General features: G+C 51.4%; 1 protein-coding gene across 11 annotated transcripts in view; it reads right to left on the bottom strand.

Annotated features, from left to right (window-relative positions):
- LOC135261212 (microtubule-actin cross-linking factor 1-like) overlaps window positions 1-15,130 on the bottom strand; it is a 97,148-nt gene that overhangs the window by 27,393 nt on the left and 54,625 nt on the right. For 9 of the 11 annotated variants that reach the window (XM_064347276.1, XM_064347277.1, XM_064347278.1 and 6 more), the window contains one exon: window positions 1,330-1,391. In XM_064347276.1, the coding sequence (XP_064203346.1) occupies window positions 1,330-1,391 (62 nt within the window). Of the gene's footprint in view, window positions 1-1,329; window positions 1,392-3,237; window positions 4,484-15,130 lie in introns of those variants that run through there. The other 2 variants (XM_064347283.1, XM_064347287.1) reach the window with 2 other exon arrangements.

Below are 15,130 nucleotides of genomic sequence, written 5' to 3'. Positions count from 1 at the left end.
TCTGTGTGCTAGCACCACTGTGATCTAAAATCAATTATTCCAGAAATGGAATTTACGAGTAATGACTTGCTGATCTTTTTTTCCCCTCCATCTACATCATCACCACAGCCCAACCGCTTTCTCCACCTCTCCATTCACCCAGTTCCTCCCGTTTCTCTTACCCTCCTCACCTCCCTACGAATCCCCCTTTCCACCTGTCCCCTCCCTCTCCTTGTGCGACATTTTGCCAGTGGCTGCCAGCTCTGCCCCCTCCCTCCTCTCCCCTGGACAGAAGAGGTCACCGGACACCCCAGCAGACGCAGCTCCTCGTGCCCACCGGCGTTTCTGTAACGTTTCTGTAACGTTGCCCCAACGTTTCGCTAACGCTGGCTAGCCTCCCACGCCGGCCCACGTTACAGCCTGGCGCTGAGAGTTATGAGCTGGGCTAGGGGTCTGGATTAGCAGGCGTCCGAGCGGGCAGCCGTGCGCCTGAAGCGGCTGCTCACAGCTTTACAGCGAGCTCCGTTCAGTCTCTCCTCTCCAGCACGCAGGGACACCCATGAGACTCACACAAAAACAGCAGGCTGTCAGTATAAAGTGTTCTTGAACCAGAGAGGCATGTCTAAAACTGGGTTTTTGAATCTCACACAGGGCTGATCCAGAAAATTCTAAATTGTAACCACAGCGGCTTTTAAAGCTGTGTTTTGCACACAGGCCAGGCGCGTGTACAGTGAATTTATCTTACCTTTTCCAAACACAGAACAGTGACTGATGGTGTTGTAGACACACAGTGTGTAACACTGAGTGTCACTGTGACATGTTGAGGACAGCAGAGTCGCGTATTACCAAGTACAGATCACAGAAATACCTATGATACCTGTGTTCATTGGGCTACCAAGCTGACAATCTCCCTTCAATTATTCCTGATTTGCGCAGGAAGGGGACATGTATTAGCCACTGGCTGAAAAAGCACGTTGAGAGCATCCATTTTACATGCGATCCTTTTAAATGGAGTTTTAATCTATAAGCCTAAAATGTCACGTCTTTCTGCATGAACCACGGCTATTCTGCGCTCAGAGTTCCCTCCTTTTATAAAACTGTGCTTTGACTGGTGAGTGTCCCCGTTTGAAACTCTATTCTGCTCTGGCAAGAGAGATGTAACAACTACACACCCCCTGGGCGGGGCAGTATTTGATTGAAGGGGCCACAGCAGGATTGTAGGCCGTGTGCGTGCACCTACATGCGTGTGTGTGTGTGCGTGTGTGTGTGTGCGCGTGTGCGTACATGTGTGTGCACGCGTGTCTGTCTCCGTATTCAGAGTTTGGCTGGAAATAGATGGATATGCCATACCTTGATGAGGTGCTTGTTGACCCATTTTGTGAAGGTTTTCTTCTGCACTCTGTCTCGCTCATCTGCAGGGGAAAGAAAGAGGGAAGAAAGGAGAGGGAGGGAGAGGGAGAAAGAGAGGTACGTTACGAAACAGAAAATAACTGCGGCGTCATTCTCAGGTCTGTGTTATTTAGAGTCCTCCCCTCCTACCAGCAGCTGTGACCCACTTTTCCCTCAGGTGCTGTGTGGAACCACTGGGGGGGGGCTGATTCACACTATACTGGACCTTATGGTGCACCCAGAATGCACTGCATACATGAAACAAATCACACATCAGCTCCAGCTCCACTACCAGCTGGAAAAATGATCAAGAGCCGTGCCAGACTGCTTCCCCAAGGAGATGAACAGAAAAGAGGATTACAGAGGGAGCTGTGGCAGGGCTGTGGGGGGGGGTGGATGGGGTTACGACATGGGAAATTTTGGAGTGAGTTTCACTGAGGACAACCTCAACCTGGACTGACTCACACCTTACAGGACCTCCCATCAGATAGATGGCGCTGTAACATTCAAACACCACATTCTTATATATCATCACACTTTTCCACATTTCACTCTCCACCACACACTGCCAGCAGAGGTGGCAGGCCAAGCTGTAGTAATGTGAAATGAGCACAGATGAAGAGCCACAGACAGGCTGGTATTGTTGAGCTTCTCAGGGCACCAGAAGGGGTGTGTCATAATGCTCCAGGAGTGACACGGCCACCCCGAAATAGAGCCTGAGCACAGAGCTCTGGAGCTTTATCTGCCTCTCCACAAAAACCGCCCGCTCAGCCCGGCCCCCTCCCCCACCCTGCTCTCATGTTGACACGGTAGCCATGGCGATGTTGCGATACTGAAAGACCATGTGGAGGAGACGTCGCACTTCCTCTCCACACCCCCACACACACACACTCACACGTGCAGGACGCACATGCGCCAGTCTAAGAGCTCATGGTGATTAACCTTCACAAACACTATGCGCTCCAAACACAAAGTACCCCCAGACAAATATGCGCAAACTTGTGCTGAGCATAACAGCATAATTACACCGAATTGCATGCATGCTTAGCAGGCAGTCTTAACCGAGCCCATTAACACCGACTGCATGTCACAAAAATACTTTTATATGGCTGGATTTCCACTTAAGTGAATTACAATACTGGCCAAGGGTAACAGTACACTGTCTAACATAGTTTTGAAGACAAAGACCATCAGGTCTCATATATATACAAACATTCAAATGACTTCCAAGCACACTACACACACTCTCAGATAGATGACACAAGTGGAGGCACACACTCTAACACACATTCCCCCACATCACGCACAGCACACGCACAGCAGCGCGCCAGGAACAAATTTCGACACCGCGTTGCAAAACAGTTTCTCACACTCCATAACCGCTCAGGTTTGAGTACTACTGCCCACAAAAGCAATCTGTGTCACTGGACATGTCAGTCCGACTTTGAGCACCTTGAAGTGTCTCATGTGACAGGTACAGAACACAAACTCCCAGAATGCACTGCAGGAGAAGCCTGCTGACACAGGGCCGAGCATGCTCCGACAGTGACAGGTCCTTCAGTGTAGGCATTCCATACACACACACCCACACAACACATACTGACACAAGGACCCATTGTCCACCCAAGAACACCCTCCGCCCTGAATATACAACAGCCACACACACACACACACACACACACACACATACATGTGCAGACACACTGACTGAATACACACGCTGCTGCTGTGATGGAGTGGACCCACAATGCAAACAAATGACATTCTTGCAACTACAGAAGCACACACTGCGCCTATTTCACAGGTTTAAGGGCACCGACCAAAAACATAACTACAGACAGAAACACAGACAGCGTTGGGAGCACTGACCTGTACAGCACATGCGGGAGTGCAGGTGAGCGTTGAGCCTGCTCTCGTTACAGAACACCGGCCACATCCTTCCTCCTCTAATTCAACCGTCTCTCTCTCTTTCTCTTTCTCTCTCAACCGTTTACCTATCACCCCTTCCTTCTCTGTCACTCCACAGCACGTCTCTCTCTCGCTCTCGGACGTCCGCCCCCTCTCTTCCCCCTCTTCCCCAGGCTGTGATAAGAGCGCAGAGAGAGAGGCAGGGAGAGTGGAGCCCAGAGCAGAAGGCCTCGGAGCTCTGAGACGACCTCGGCGGTGGTATTCCTCAGAGCGCGCGGCACGCGGCGACGAGACGGACGGCCGGGGCTCAGTGGAGCGAGACCGCTCCGCGCGCCGCCTCTCGCTCGCTCCCTCGCTCCCTCTCTCCGTCCGCGAGCCCCGCTGTCGCTGCCATTTCAAAACAAGGCCCGCAGTGGCACTCTGTCTCACACGTGCGTGTCACAGCCAGAGAGCCCCTCCCACTACGCTCAGACCGACTGCTCATTCGCTCGCGCGCCCTGCCTGTTCCTCGCTCTCCCTCCACTCACAGCTCCACAGCAACTTCAGTCTATAAGTAGAGTCCTGGCAGCACGAGCACCGAAGTCTCTGTCGTTTATTTCTGTTTTGTTTTTCAGCCTTTTCGAGACAGTCAGTGTAACTTCCAGTCCTGAGTGCTTCGAGAGGTTTGAGAAAGCTGAAGTACCTCCTGAATGAATATACCTCCTGGAATTCAGAGGTGTAAAAAAACAGAAGGAAACTGAATAAAATGAGAACTGTCACACTAAAAGGTACAGAGTTGCTTTCGCCGTTATCTGAAGCGAAGGTGCAGTTCAGGAAAAGGGCAGAGGAGCCGGCGCAGGTCCACGTCCCTCTCTGATGATGTCATCCACTCAGACGGTTTCCATGTGAACGGCAGGCTCGGGCCAGCTGCAGATGGGGGCACCTGAGGATCTGCAGACTGATCTATGATCCCGCCCTCCTCCAGACACCGCTGGGCGTGTCCCGACCACTCTGGGCCTGGATCTCAGACAGCGGCTCCGGTGCACTTTAGGGCTGCTCCAGGAAGTGCTGCAGAGCTCTGGAGAAGCCTGCTGTGTGTCCTCCCCAAACAAGATGCACCTCCGCGACTATGCTGGCCCAAGGGTGCCGAACGCGCCGGTAAATCCTAACAACCGAGTTTCTGACATGACCTAAACATCCCTGTGTGTGTGTGTGTGTGTGTGTATGTGTGTGTGTGTGTGAGTGTGTGTGTGTGTGTGTGTGTGTATGTGTGTGTGTGTGCGTGCGTGCGTGCGTGCGTGCCTGCGTGTCTGTGTGTGCGTGCGCTTGTGTGTGTGTGCGTGTGTGTGTGTCTGTGTGGAACAGAGCAGGTAAAAGGGTCGAGTGATGTGCAGAACTGCACTTGTTTTCCTCAGCAGACCTCGGCTAGATCCGCTCAGTGAGTGACGCCGTCTGATTTAATAAAGAAAGAAAACCAGAGCAAACCAGAGTGCACTGTGCAAGTGTGTGTGTGTCTGAGTGCGCGTGTGTGTGTGTGTGTGTGTATGAGAAGGGAGATGAGTGAGCGATAAGAAGCAGGAGGGAGGGAGAGAAAGAAAGAGAAAGAGGGCAGAGGGGAATCACGCTGAGAAAGACTGAGAATCCACTCCAGCGTGAGTCACAGAGAGCATCAACGCCAGGGAAGAGTCAGAGTGCAACTGAGGAAAAGAGAAAAGGAAGGAGTGAGGGAGAACGAAAGAGAAAGAGAGAATGAAAGAAGGGGGGGATAGAGAAAAGGAGCAAGGCAGCAGTGATGAGGAGGTGATAAGTCTTGCGTGAAGCTTCTGTATTCACCTATTACCGTCTCTTTCCTGTGCAGGCCCTGCACATAAACACAGCCCCAGCTGAAGAATAAACACACATGCACGCGCACACACACACACACACACACACACACACCAACTTCAAAGTGCTCCTCCTCTGCGTCTCCAACACAATCTCACAGGTCGGTCCGATCCTGCACGTGCTTCAGACGTCACCTCTCTCTTCCCTTCACTGCGACAGCGGAACTCTTCCACAGCTCAGACGAACGCACGGCGCCCTCTGTCTGCGCGGAGTAGTGCAAGCGTCCCGTTACCCGGTGGCAACAGTAACCGCAGAGACGCGAGCGCAGGGCGCACGGCAGAGCCAGGGACCGCGGTGCCGTGGAAACGCCGCTACGCTAGCCGAGCTAACGGCGGCGGTCACGGCGCCATAATCCAGGGTTTCCACCCAGAGCTGGCAGCCGCGCAGGGAGAGGAGCGGATTACCCAGCAGCCCGAGCACAGAGCTGCAGACACGAACGACGGAAAGCCTCGCACGCTGACGCTTACGAGCGCGTGCGCGCATGCTCAATCCCGCCAAACGACAGAAGCCTCTCCTCCCCCTCCCCTTCCTCCTCTCTCAGGCCCAGGGCTCTGAGCTCCTTCCGGAAGAGTCTAGAGTACATTCACACTCGCTTTCTTCCTCCTTCCTACCGGGGATGCCAGTGTCATCTCCTTCCCCACCTGTCTCCTCCCTCTACACACTATCCTCCATTCTCTCTCTCTCTCTCTATGCTTCGCTCTTCCGCATCCGTTCGTTTCTCTCCTCCGATCGCTCCGCACATTTTCCCCTGGCCTTCCAAACTATAAATACCAGGCACAGCTTAGAGTCCTAATACCACACAGAATACTTATCCTCTCCCTGCCTCCCTCATTATCACATCTAATCTCCCTCTCTCTCATTCAGCCACAGGAGAAAGTTGCCCTCTCTCGCCCCTCCTCTTCTCTGCTATTCCAAACCTCATCTCGTTTCTCTCGCTCTCATTCGTCCCCGGAGATGGGGTCTCTCCTTCTCTGCATCCGCAGTGGCACCCACAGACTGGCACCGCTCTCTGTCTCTCTCTGTCTCTCCCTCCCTCCCTCCTTCTCTCCCTCCTTCCATCCCCTCATTCTCCTGCACGCCCCAGGCCCCTTGTGTCAGAATCAACGGTTAAAGTCATCTGCAGTGGCAGCATTGCATGCTGGGAATCCACAGAGTGGAGGGAGAGGGACCCCTGAAGGTTCAGACAGGACGGGGTACCCGCTGACCGCCCCGGGGAGGGCACCTCTGATCCGACAGAGGCAGACGCACACCCCCCATTCACCAGGCACACCACAAATTAAATTTGGGCTCCACGTGACAGTATAGCTCTGATCTGTACAGTAGATCTCATTACGGCTGGAACATCTGGAAGTCTTCCGACATCCTGCCCCCCGCCCCCCTGTCAGGTCTCTCTGCTTCTGCTCTCTCTCTTTGGCGTTAAGATGTCTCAGTTTTGTCTGCAGAAAAGCAAACATTTGGCATCGGTCTCACACTGATGCACAACATCGCACAATTCAAGTAGCTACGCAAAAAAAAACTGGCACAAATTAAGTATACAGACACAAGCGGGGAAAAAACCCAAAAGAAAACAAAGCCGAGCACTGATAACAGCTCCATAAAAGGCAGGCGATGAACAAATTAGACTTTTTTGTCTTTTGTTTTGGGTACAGTAGATACTGTGGAGCGTTCAATGTGGTGGAACACTCATTTCTCCATTTCTCAAAATCCAATCTCTCCAGTGCTTTGCTGTGTGTCCTGCAAAACTCCATTTCCCAGACAGCATCACAAGCATTAGATTAATGCCTAGCACTGTCTGACATGAGGGTGACCTTTTGGTGAATCACACAGCGTTGCCCAACGGCTATGTTGCTGTGAAACCACAGCCAGCAAGTGACAGCCAGCGAGCGCCTAAGCCTCTAAAGACTGAGCCTATTTAAGACTCAAAGTCCATCAGGCCCAGCGTGAGACCGCGGCTCGGGTCTGACTGAGGCGGCTCTGAACCCGGGTTTGTGCTGGGGCCACAAGAGCAGGACGATGACTCAGCACTTCAGCTGGGGTTCCCTCAGTCCAGCCTTCGAGGGGGAAAAAGCCTGACATCCAGAAAAGCACACACACACACACATACACACACGCACGCACACGCACACGCACACGCACACGCACACGCACACGCACACCACACACACACCACACACACACACAGCCCACACACACACACACACACACAACACACACCACACACACACCACACACCACACACCACACACACCACACAGGCACACACACACACACACATATAGGCACATACCCCTTGCACACACACAGACACACAAACACACACACATAGGCACACACACCTGCACACACACACATACCCCTTGCACACACACACACATACACACACGCCCCTCGCACACACACACACACAACAACACACACACGCGCCCCTCGCACACACACACACACACACACACACACACACACACTGAAGCGTGGCCAGTACAGATCATGCAGCTGTAGGACTCCACCCGGGCCAGCCCACTTCCTGCAGCTGCTAAAAATACCAGCTACCCAGAACACACGGGTGCGCGCACACAAATGGACACAGATAGTGTGTGTGGATGTGTGTGTGTGAGGGGGAGTGTGTGTGTGTGTGAACTCAATCCCCACCACCTCTTTATATCAGGTTCTGATATAACTGCGTCGGGGCGGACTACAAGTTTAAAAGCAGCTACACCAAACCTAGACTGCAGATGAGAGGCGGGCCAGGGTGCGACCGGGTCATTTGAGACCGATCACACCGACGAGCCCGAACCCCGTGACACTGAATATTCCACAGGGGGAGGGGCACGTGTCCTTGAGACAGCAGCATGTCAGCTGACTGCTTCCTCTATTACCCAGAACTCCCTCCATCAGCCTTACACCAACACCGCTGCAGTACTGACATAACAGGGCTGTGATGACACTGGCTGTGAGTTAGATAACTGTCACCTGGTTTACGAGTAAGGCTGGCGATTCATCACAAAGTCCATTAAGTGCTAAAGACCCAGCACAAGCCACACATTTCCCCTTCTTTATATTAATCACATAAAGAACAACATACATTAGAGAGGAGAGAGTTTTTTTTCTAACATTTTTAATGCTCAGTACAAACGAGCAGCGTAAAGTGAGCTTAAAATGATTTTGTTGAATCTGTTAAAACACCCTCCCCCCCCCCAAAATAATACCCACAAGGCAAATATTAATATTAGTATAAAACTGCAGAGGCGACATTCTGCACATCAAAGCCAGGCTTGTGCACTGGCATTATGTCATTATGTCATTATGTTTCAGCCCATTTCTTTTTCCCACCTTCCTACCGCTGCAGTCTTCTCAGGCCCCAGCACGCACAGCGCTAACACAGGCTACGTACAGTTAGCTAACGCTGGACATAATATTCTCCTGCTTCCGTAAGTAAAATGTAAATGAATGCATTCAGGTTAATTGCCTCGTCTAGATGTGTCTGACAAGAACAAATGTTTTACAAAATAACTAGGTGGACCTGCCAGTGCATTGTTTATTCTCCTTTCCCATACCCACCCAGTGCATGGTGTAACCTATATTTTACAATGTATGAATTTCCGGCTTGAAAAAACTGTCTATACTGTTAATTATATTTCTAAGTGAAAGAAAATAAATTAAAATACAACAGTGATGCGTCACCCAGGATGACACGCTTTCCCTGTTCCCCGCTCTGATTGGCCAGTTTCTCCAAACACCCCAAACCACGGCACCTCCCTATCCTGGACCCCTACAGCTACCTCACCCACCCAAAGCAAAACCCCTCACTGCCAACTCAGGGATTACCAAAACTCTTTTCGTTTCAATTTTTATGAAGACAAATTAAGAAAGATTTAAAAATAAGTGGGCAGGTCATCTAAGCAACAACTGTCCATACCATATAGGCTACTGACTGAAGTATAAGACTGACATGGAACCATGGCCCTAGAGAGCTAGAATGGCTCTGAGTTTTAAAGGATTCATTTATTGTGTAAGTGACTCATTCTGACCTAGAATCTGAGAGAGCTCTATTGATAAAGCCAATTAAGGCCTGCAATGAATTAACGAGTGAGAGAAGATCAGGATGGGACTGATCCTTAAATATCCTCTCCCCTAGTTTACAGCACTAAGAGCACAAGATACCAGGTTACCTAGACCGGACCACAGCATAATTAGATCAGCCGACAGCACCGCAAAGTTCAAAGACTGACTCACAGCACCATTGCTAGACTAGTCCACATCATCACTGCTACCCCAGTCCACATCAGCACTGCTACCCCAGTCCACATCAGCACTGCTACACCAGTCCACATCAGCACTGCTACACCAGTCCACATCAGCACTGCTACACCAGTCCACATCAGCACTGATACCCCAGTCCACATCAGCACTGCTACCCCAGTCCACATCAGCACTGCTACCCCAGTCCACATCAGCACTGCTACACCAGTCCACATCAGCACTGCTACACCAGTCCACATCAGCACTGCTACACCAGTCCACTCAGCACTGCTACCCAGTCCACATCAGCACTGCTACCCAGTCCACATCAGCACTGCTACCCAGTCCACATCAGCACTGCTACCCCAGTCCACATCAGCACTGCTACACCAGTCCACATCAGCACTGCTACCCCAGTCCACATCAGCACTGCTACCCCAGTCCACATCAGCACTGCTACACCAGTCCACATCAGCACTGCTACCCCAGTCCACATCAGCACTGCTACACCAGTCCACATCAGCACTGCTACACCAGTCACATCACATGCTGTACACAGTCCACATCATACTGCTACAACTCATGTCAGCCATAAGCACTGCTACACCAGTCCACATCAGCACTGACTGACCCATCCCTCCAGCACTGCTACACACAGTCCAGTACACTGCTACACCAGTCACAACATCAGCATGCTACACAGTCCACATCAGCACGCTACACAGTCCAACATCAGCACTGCTACCCAGTCCACATCAGCACTGCTACACCAGTCCACATCAGCACTGCTACCCAGTCCACATCAGCACTGCTACCCAGTCCACATCAGCACTGCTACACCAGTCCACATCAGCACTGCTACACCAGTCCACATCAGCACTGCTACACCAGTCCACATCAGCACTGCTACACCAGTCCACATCAGCACTGCTACCCCAGTCCACATCAGCACTGCTACACCAGTCCACATCAGCACTGCTACACCAGTCCACATCAGCACTGCTACACCAGTCCACATCAGCACTGCTACACCAGTCCACATCAGCACTGCTACCCAGTCCACATCAGCACTGCTACACCAGTCCACATCAGCACGCTACCCCAGTCCACATCAGCACTGCTACCCAGTCCACATACCAGCACGCCTACACCAGTCCACATCAGCACTGCTACCCCAGTCCACATCAGCACTGCTACCCCAGTCCACATCAGCACTGCTACACCAGTCCACATCAGCACTGCTACACCAGTCCACATCAGCACTGCTACACCAGTCCACATCAGCACTGCTACACCAGTCCACATCAGTGCACTAACAAATGGACTACATTTATATATAGCCTACTAACAACACTGCAAACAATCATGAGCACACAAAGGAAATATGGAGCCTATTTAGGAGTGGAAAACCACAGCCTTAGAGCACAAATTACATCCAGGCAGTCACCTCAGTCTGCTATCTCCAGTCTTCTGTAACAGACGGTTGCTGATAATTAAAATGTTGAACCCATCTGGTTCTATCTATATAAGCAGGTTAAAGAGTTTGGTAAAAACCAAAGAGATTAACCTGCCAAAGCTAACAGTTTAACATAGCTAGGCTGGCACCCCACAGAAAAGTACAGCCAGGTCTACCTACAACACCGCAGGGTTCAGGACAATTACAATTAACACAGTGCTGCTTTTTAATGTAGGCAACAACTTCATTGCTTGTTTGCTTAGAGTTTCTCTGGCAAACAAGCTAACCTGTTGAGTCACGGATGAAACAGGAAGAGGAGGAGGCTGAACAGGAAACAGGAAACTGACAGAATCAAAAAAATGTCCCCATATACAGAGAGGGAGAGAGAGCTCAGAGAGGCACGGTAGGGGCACCTCGGGCAGAACCGGAGACCTTGCAGGTGTCTGCCAGTGTTCTCAGGGTGCTGCCCGGCCTAGTGCTGAGTCTGAGTGCTGCGGCCAGGCCGAGCGTACAAAGGCCGCTAACACCCCCGCCGCCGTGAGGAAGTGCGCGGCGAGGAAGAGGAGGGACGTGAGGACCGAGTTGTCCAGTGGCTCCATCATTGTCAGAAGACCTGACGTTTCACCTCCCAGTCCCTTATCACCAGCCCCTGAGACCAAACCTAGGACGTCCTGACAGTCTGTCTGCTCGTACAGCCGCCTCAGAGCACTGTGTGTTCTCCCCCAAACTTTACCAGGGGAAAAGCTCTCACCCCTCTTCTCTTATTCATCAGCTCCAGGCTCCAGAACATTCCAGGGGCTACAGGTCACCATCCCTCTCCAACAGCACGCAGGAGAAAATGGAGCTGAATGGCGCTCGATTGGTCCGTGCGTCCGTCCCCGTGCCCGGAGCGCAGACACAGGGGTTTGTGGGCCGTCTCTCACACCGTATCTGCACGTCTGCGCATTACACGCATCCCCTTCATCCTTTCCACCCTCCTCTCCCTCGCGCCAGGACTCAGGCTCATGAGTCAGGTCTTCACAGCCCCTCTGCCCCCCCCCACCCAGCTCCCCCGAAAGTTTCACTTCTGTCTGCCGGCCCACACTCTCCGCTTTCTGTCTCAGACTTCTTCTGCTCTGAAGAAGCTGCGGTGGAGCAGAGTAATCTCTGTCTTCCCCAGCTCCCTCCTGCTCTCTCCCTCTCTTTTCTCCCCCTCTCTTTCTCTCCCTCGCTGTCTCTCTGCCCCTCTCTCCCCGACACTCCGCTGCTGAATTCCTTTCCACTGAAACAAGCTCCCAGCTTTTAGCCGTTGCTCAGTGCGGCGTTATAAAAAAGTAAATAAATGAAATAAAAAGTAACTGATGAGGCAGTTGGCCTCCTTCTCTCCCGCTGGGTAACCACAGGCTACGCTCTCTTTCCTGTTCCTGCATGAGCGGAGAGTGTGTGTGTGTGTGTGTGTGTGTATACACAAGCATCCCCGTTGCTATGAGCAGGCATTTCTGTTGACATCTATATTTATTAATTTCCATCATCCACACGCGTTCATGTGCAGCTGTGGGTCTGAGTGCACTTTGAACTACAGAGAGAAAAGGCCTGTGTGTCCTTGTGTACCTCTGTACAGTACAAGTGCACGTTTGTGTGTGACAGTGTTGGCTGTGTGTTTGTGTGTGACAGTGTTGGCTGTGTGTTTGTGTGTGACAGTGTTGGCTGTGTGTTTGTGTGTGACAGTGTTGGCTGTGTGTTTGTGTGTGACAGTGTTGGCTGTGTGTTTGTGTGTGACAGTGTTGGCTGTGTGTTTGTGTGTGACAGTGTTGGCTGTGTGTTTGTGTGTGACAGTGTTGGCTGTGTGTTTGTGTGTGACAGTGTTGGCTGTGTGTTTGTGTGTGACAGTGTTGGCTGTGTGTTTGTGTGTGACAGTGTTGGGGTTTGTGTGAACAGTGTGGCTGTGTGTTGTGGGCAGTGTGGCTGTGTGTTTGTGGTGACGTGTGGCTGTGTGTTTGTTGGCATGTGGTGGTGTGTGTGTTGGCTGTGTGTGTTGTGTGTAACAGTGTTGGCTGTGTGTTGGTGTGACAGTGTGGCTGTGTTTTGTGTGGACAGTGTTGGCTGTTGTTTGTGTGTGACAGGTTGGCTGGTTTGTGTGTGACAGTGTTGGCTGTGTGTTTGTGTGTGAGTGTTGGCTGTGTGTTTGTGTGTGAGTGTGGCTGTGTGTTTGTGTGTGAGGTGGCTGTGTGTGTGTGTGGACAGTGTTGGCTGTGTGTTTGTGTGTGAGTGTTGGCTGTGTGTTTGTGTGTGAGTGTTGGCTGTGTGTTTGTGTGTGACAGTGTTGGCTGTGTGTTTGTGTGTGACAGTGTTGGCTGTGTGTTTGTGTGTGAGTGTTGGCTGTGTGTTTGTGTGTGAGTGTTGGCTGTGTGTTTGTGTGTGAGTGTTGGCTGTGTGTGACAGTGTTGGCTGTGTGTTTGTGTGTGACAGTGTTGGCTGTGTGTGACAGTGTTGGCTGTGTGTTTGTGTGTGACAGTGTTGGCTGTGTGTTTGTGTGAGACAGTGTTGGCTGTGTGTGTGTGTGAGACAGCACAGCGCATACAGAGACCTAAAGCAGAGCACAGTACTCTGCATCTCAGCCCTGTACCCTGCTCTCTTCTCTTAATGGAGTCACAGAGCACAGGGAGGATGCGTGTGGTATTGCACTGCTGTAACAGCTATGTGAGTGTGAAAGTGAATGAGGGCACGCGTGCGTGCATGTGTGTGTGTGTGTGCGCGCGTTTGTGTGTGTTTGCTTCTCTTTGAATGTTACACATATACAGTAAAATCCAGTGAGTTAAATCCGAATGGCACGTGCACAGTCAGGCTGCAGAGCCATTCAGAGCAGAGTACTGCAGCACTGTACAGGATAGAAGAGTGAGTCAGTATGATTCAGGCCTGCAGACTACAGACCTCAGAGAGAGAGAGAGAGAGAGAGAAAGAGAGAGTGTGTGTGTGTGTGTGTGTGTGTGTGTGTACAGGGTGAAAAGACTCTCCTCATAGTGCCTTTCTGTGATGAACTCTCACCCAATATTCCTGCGTAATCTGCACTGCGAGCCACCGTGATGAACTCAGGCGGTGAAGGGAGGGAAGGGGTGTGCGGAAGTGTGAAAGAGAGAGAGGAGAGCAGCACTGCTGAGGCTAACAGTGATTAACAAATCAGTTATTTCATGAGACCTCACAGCAACCGGTCTGCTGGTTTCCTATCTTACAGATACACAGCTGCGTGGGGGGGGGGGGTGGGAGGGCCACATCATGACTATATACTGCACTGTTCCACATACACACACAAACACACAGGCACATGCAAGTACACACAAGTACACACCCTTTGGCAGAGCACAAGAGAGCAAAATGACTAAAAAGAAGAAAAAAGGAGAGAGGTAGAGTGAGAGGTGAAAAGATGAGGCAAGAAGGGGAGAGAGAACCAGGAAAGGTGATGTCATGCGGCAGCCTCTCTCTCTGTACGGGGAGCACAGAGAGGAGACTGCAGCAGCTACCTGCGTCTCACGCATTCTGGAGTGATGCAGTCTCAGTGGACTGAGGCTCTGACTGCAGGCTGATATCACACACCTCCTGATATCACACACACCTCCTGATATCACACACACCACCTGACATCACACACACCTCCTGATATCACACACCTCCTGATATCACACACACCACCTGACATCACACACACCTCCTGATATCACACACCTCCTGATATCACACACACCTCCTGATATCACACACCTCCTGATATCACACACACCACCTGACATCACACACACCACCTGATATCACACACACCTCCTGATATCACACACACCTCCTGATATCACACACCTCCTGATATCACACACACCTCCTGATATCACACACACCACCTGATATCACACACCTCCTGATATCACACACCTCCTGATATCACACACACCTCCTGACATCACACACACCTCCTGACATCACACACACCTCCTGATATCACACACCTCCTGATATCACACACACCTCCTGATATCACACACCTCCTGATATCACACACACACTCCTGATATCACACACCTCCTGATATCACACACACCTCCTGATATCACACACCTCCTGATATCACACACACCTCCTGATATCACACACACCTCCTGATATCACACACACCACCTGATATCACACACACCACCTGACATCACACACACCGCCTGATATCACACACACCTCCTGACATCACACACACCTCCTGACATCACACACACCTCCTGATATCACACACACCTCCTGATATCACACACACCTCCTGATATCACACACACCTCC

Source organism: Anguilla rostrata, chromosome 8 (genome assembly GCF_018555375.3).
Source record: "Anguilla rostrata isolate EN2019 chromosome 8, ASM1855537v3, whole genome shotgun sequence".
In the NCBI taxonomy this organism is placed as follows: Eukaryota; Metazoa; Chordata; class Actinopteri; order Anguilliformes; family Anguillidae; genus Anguilla; species Anguilla rostrata.
This window is presented reverse-complemented; position numbering and strand designations above follow the sequence as displayed.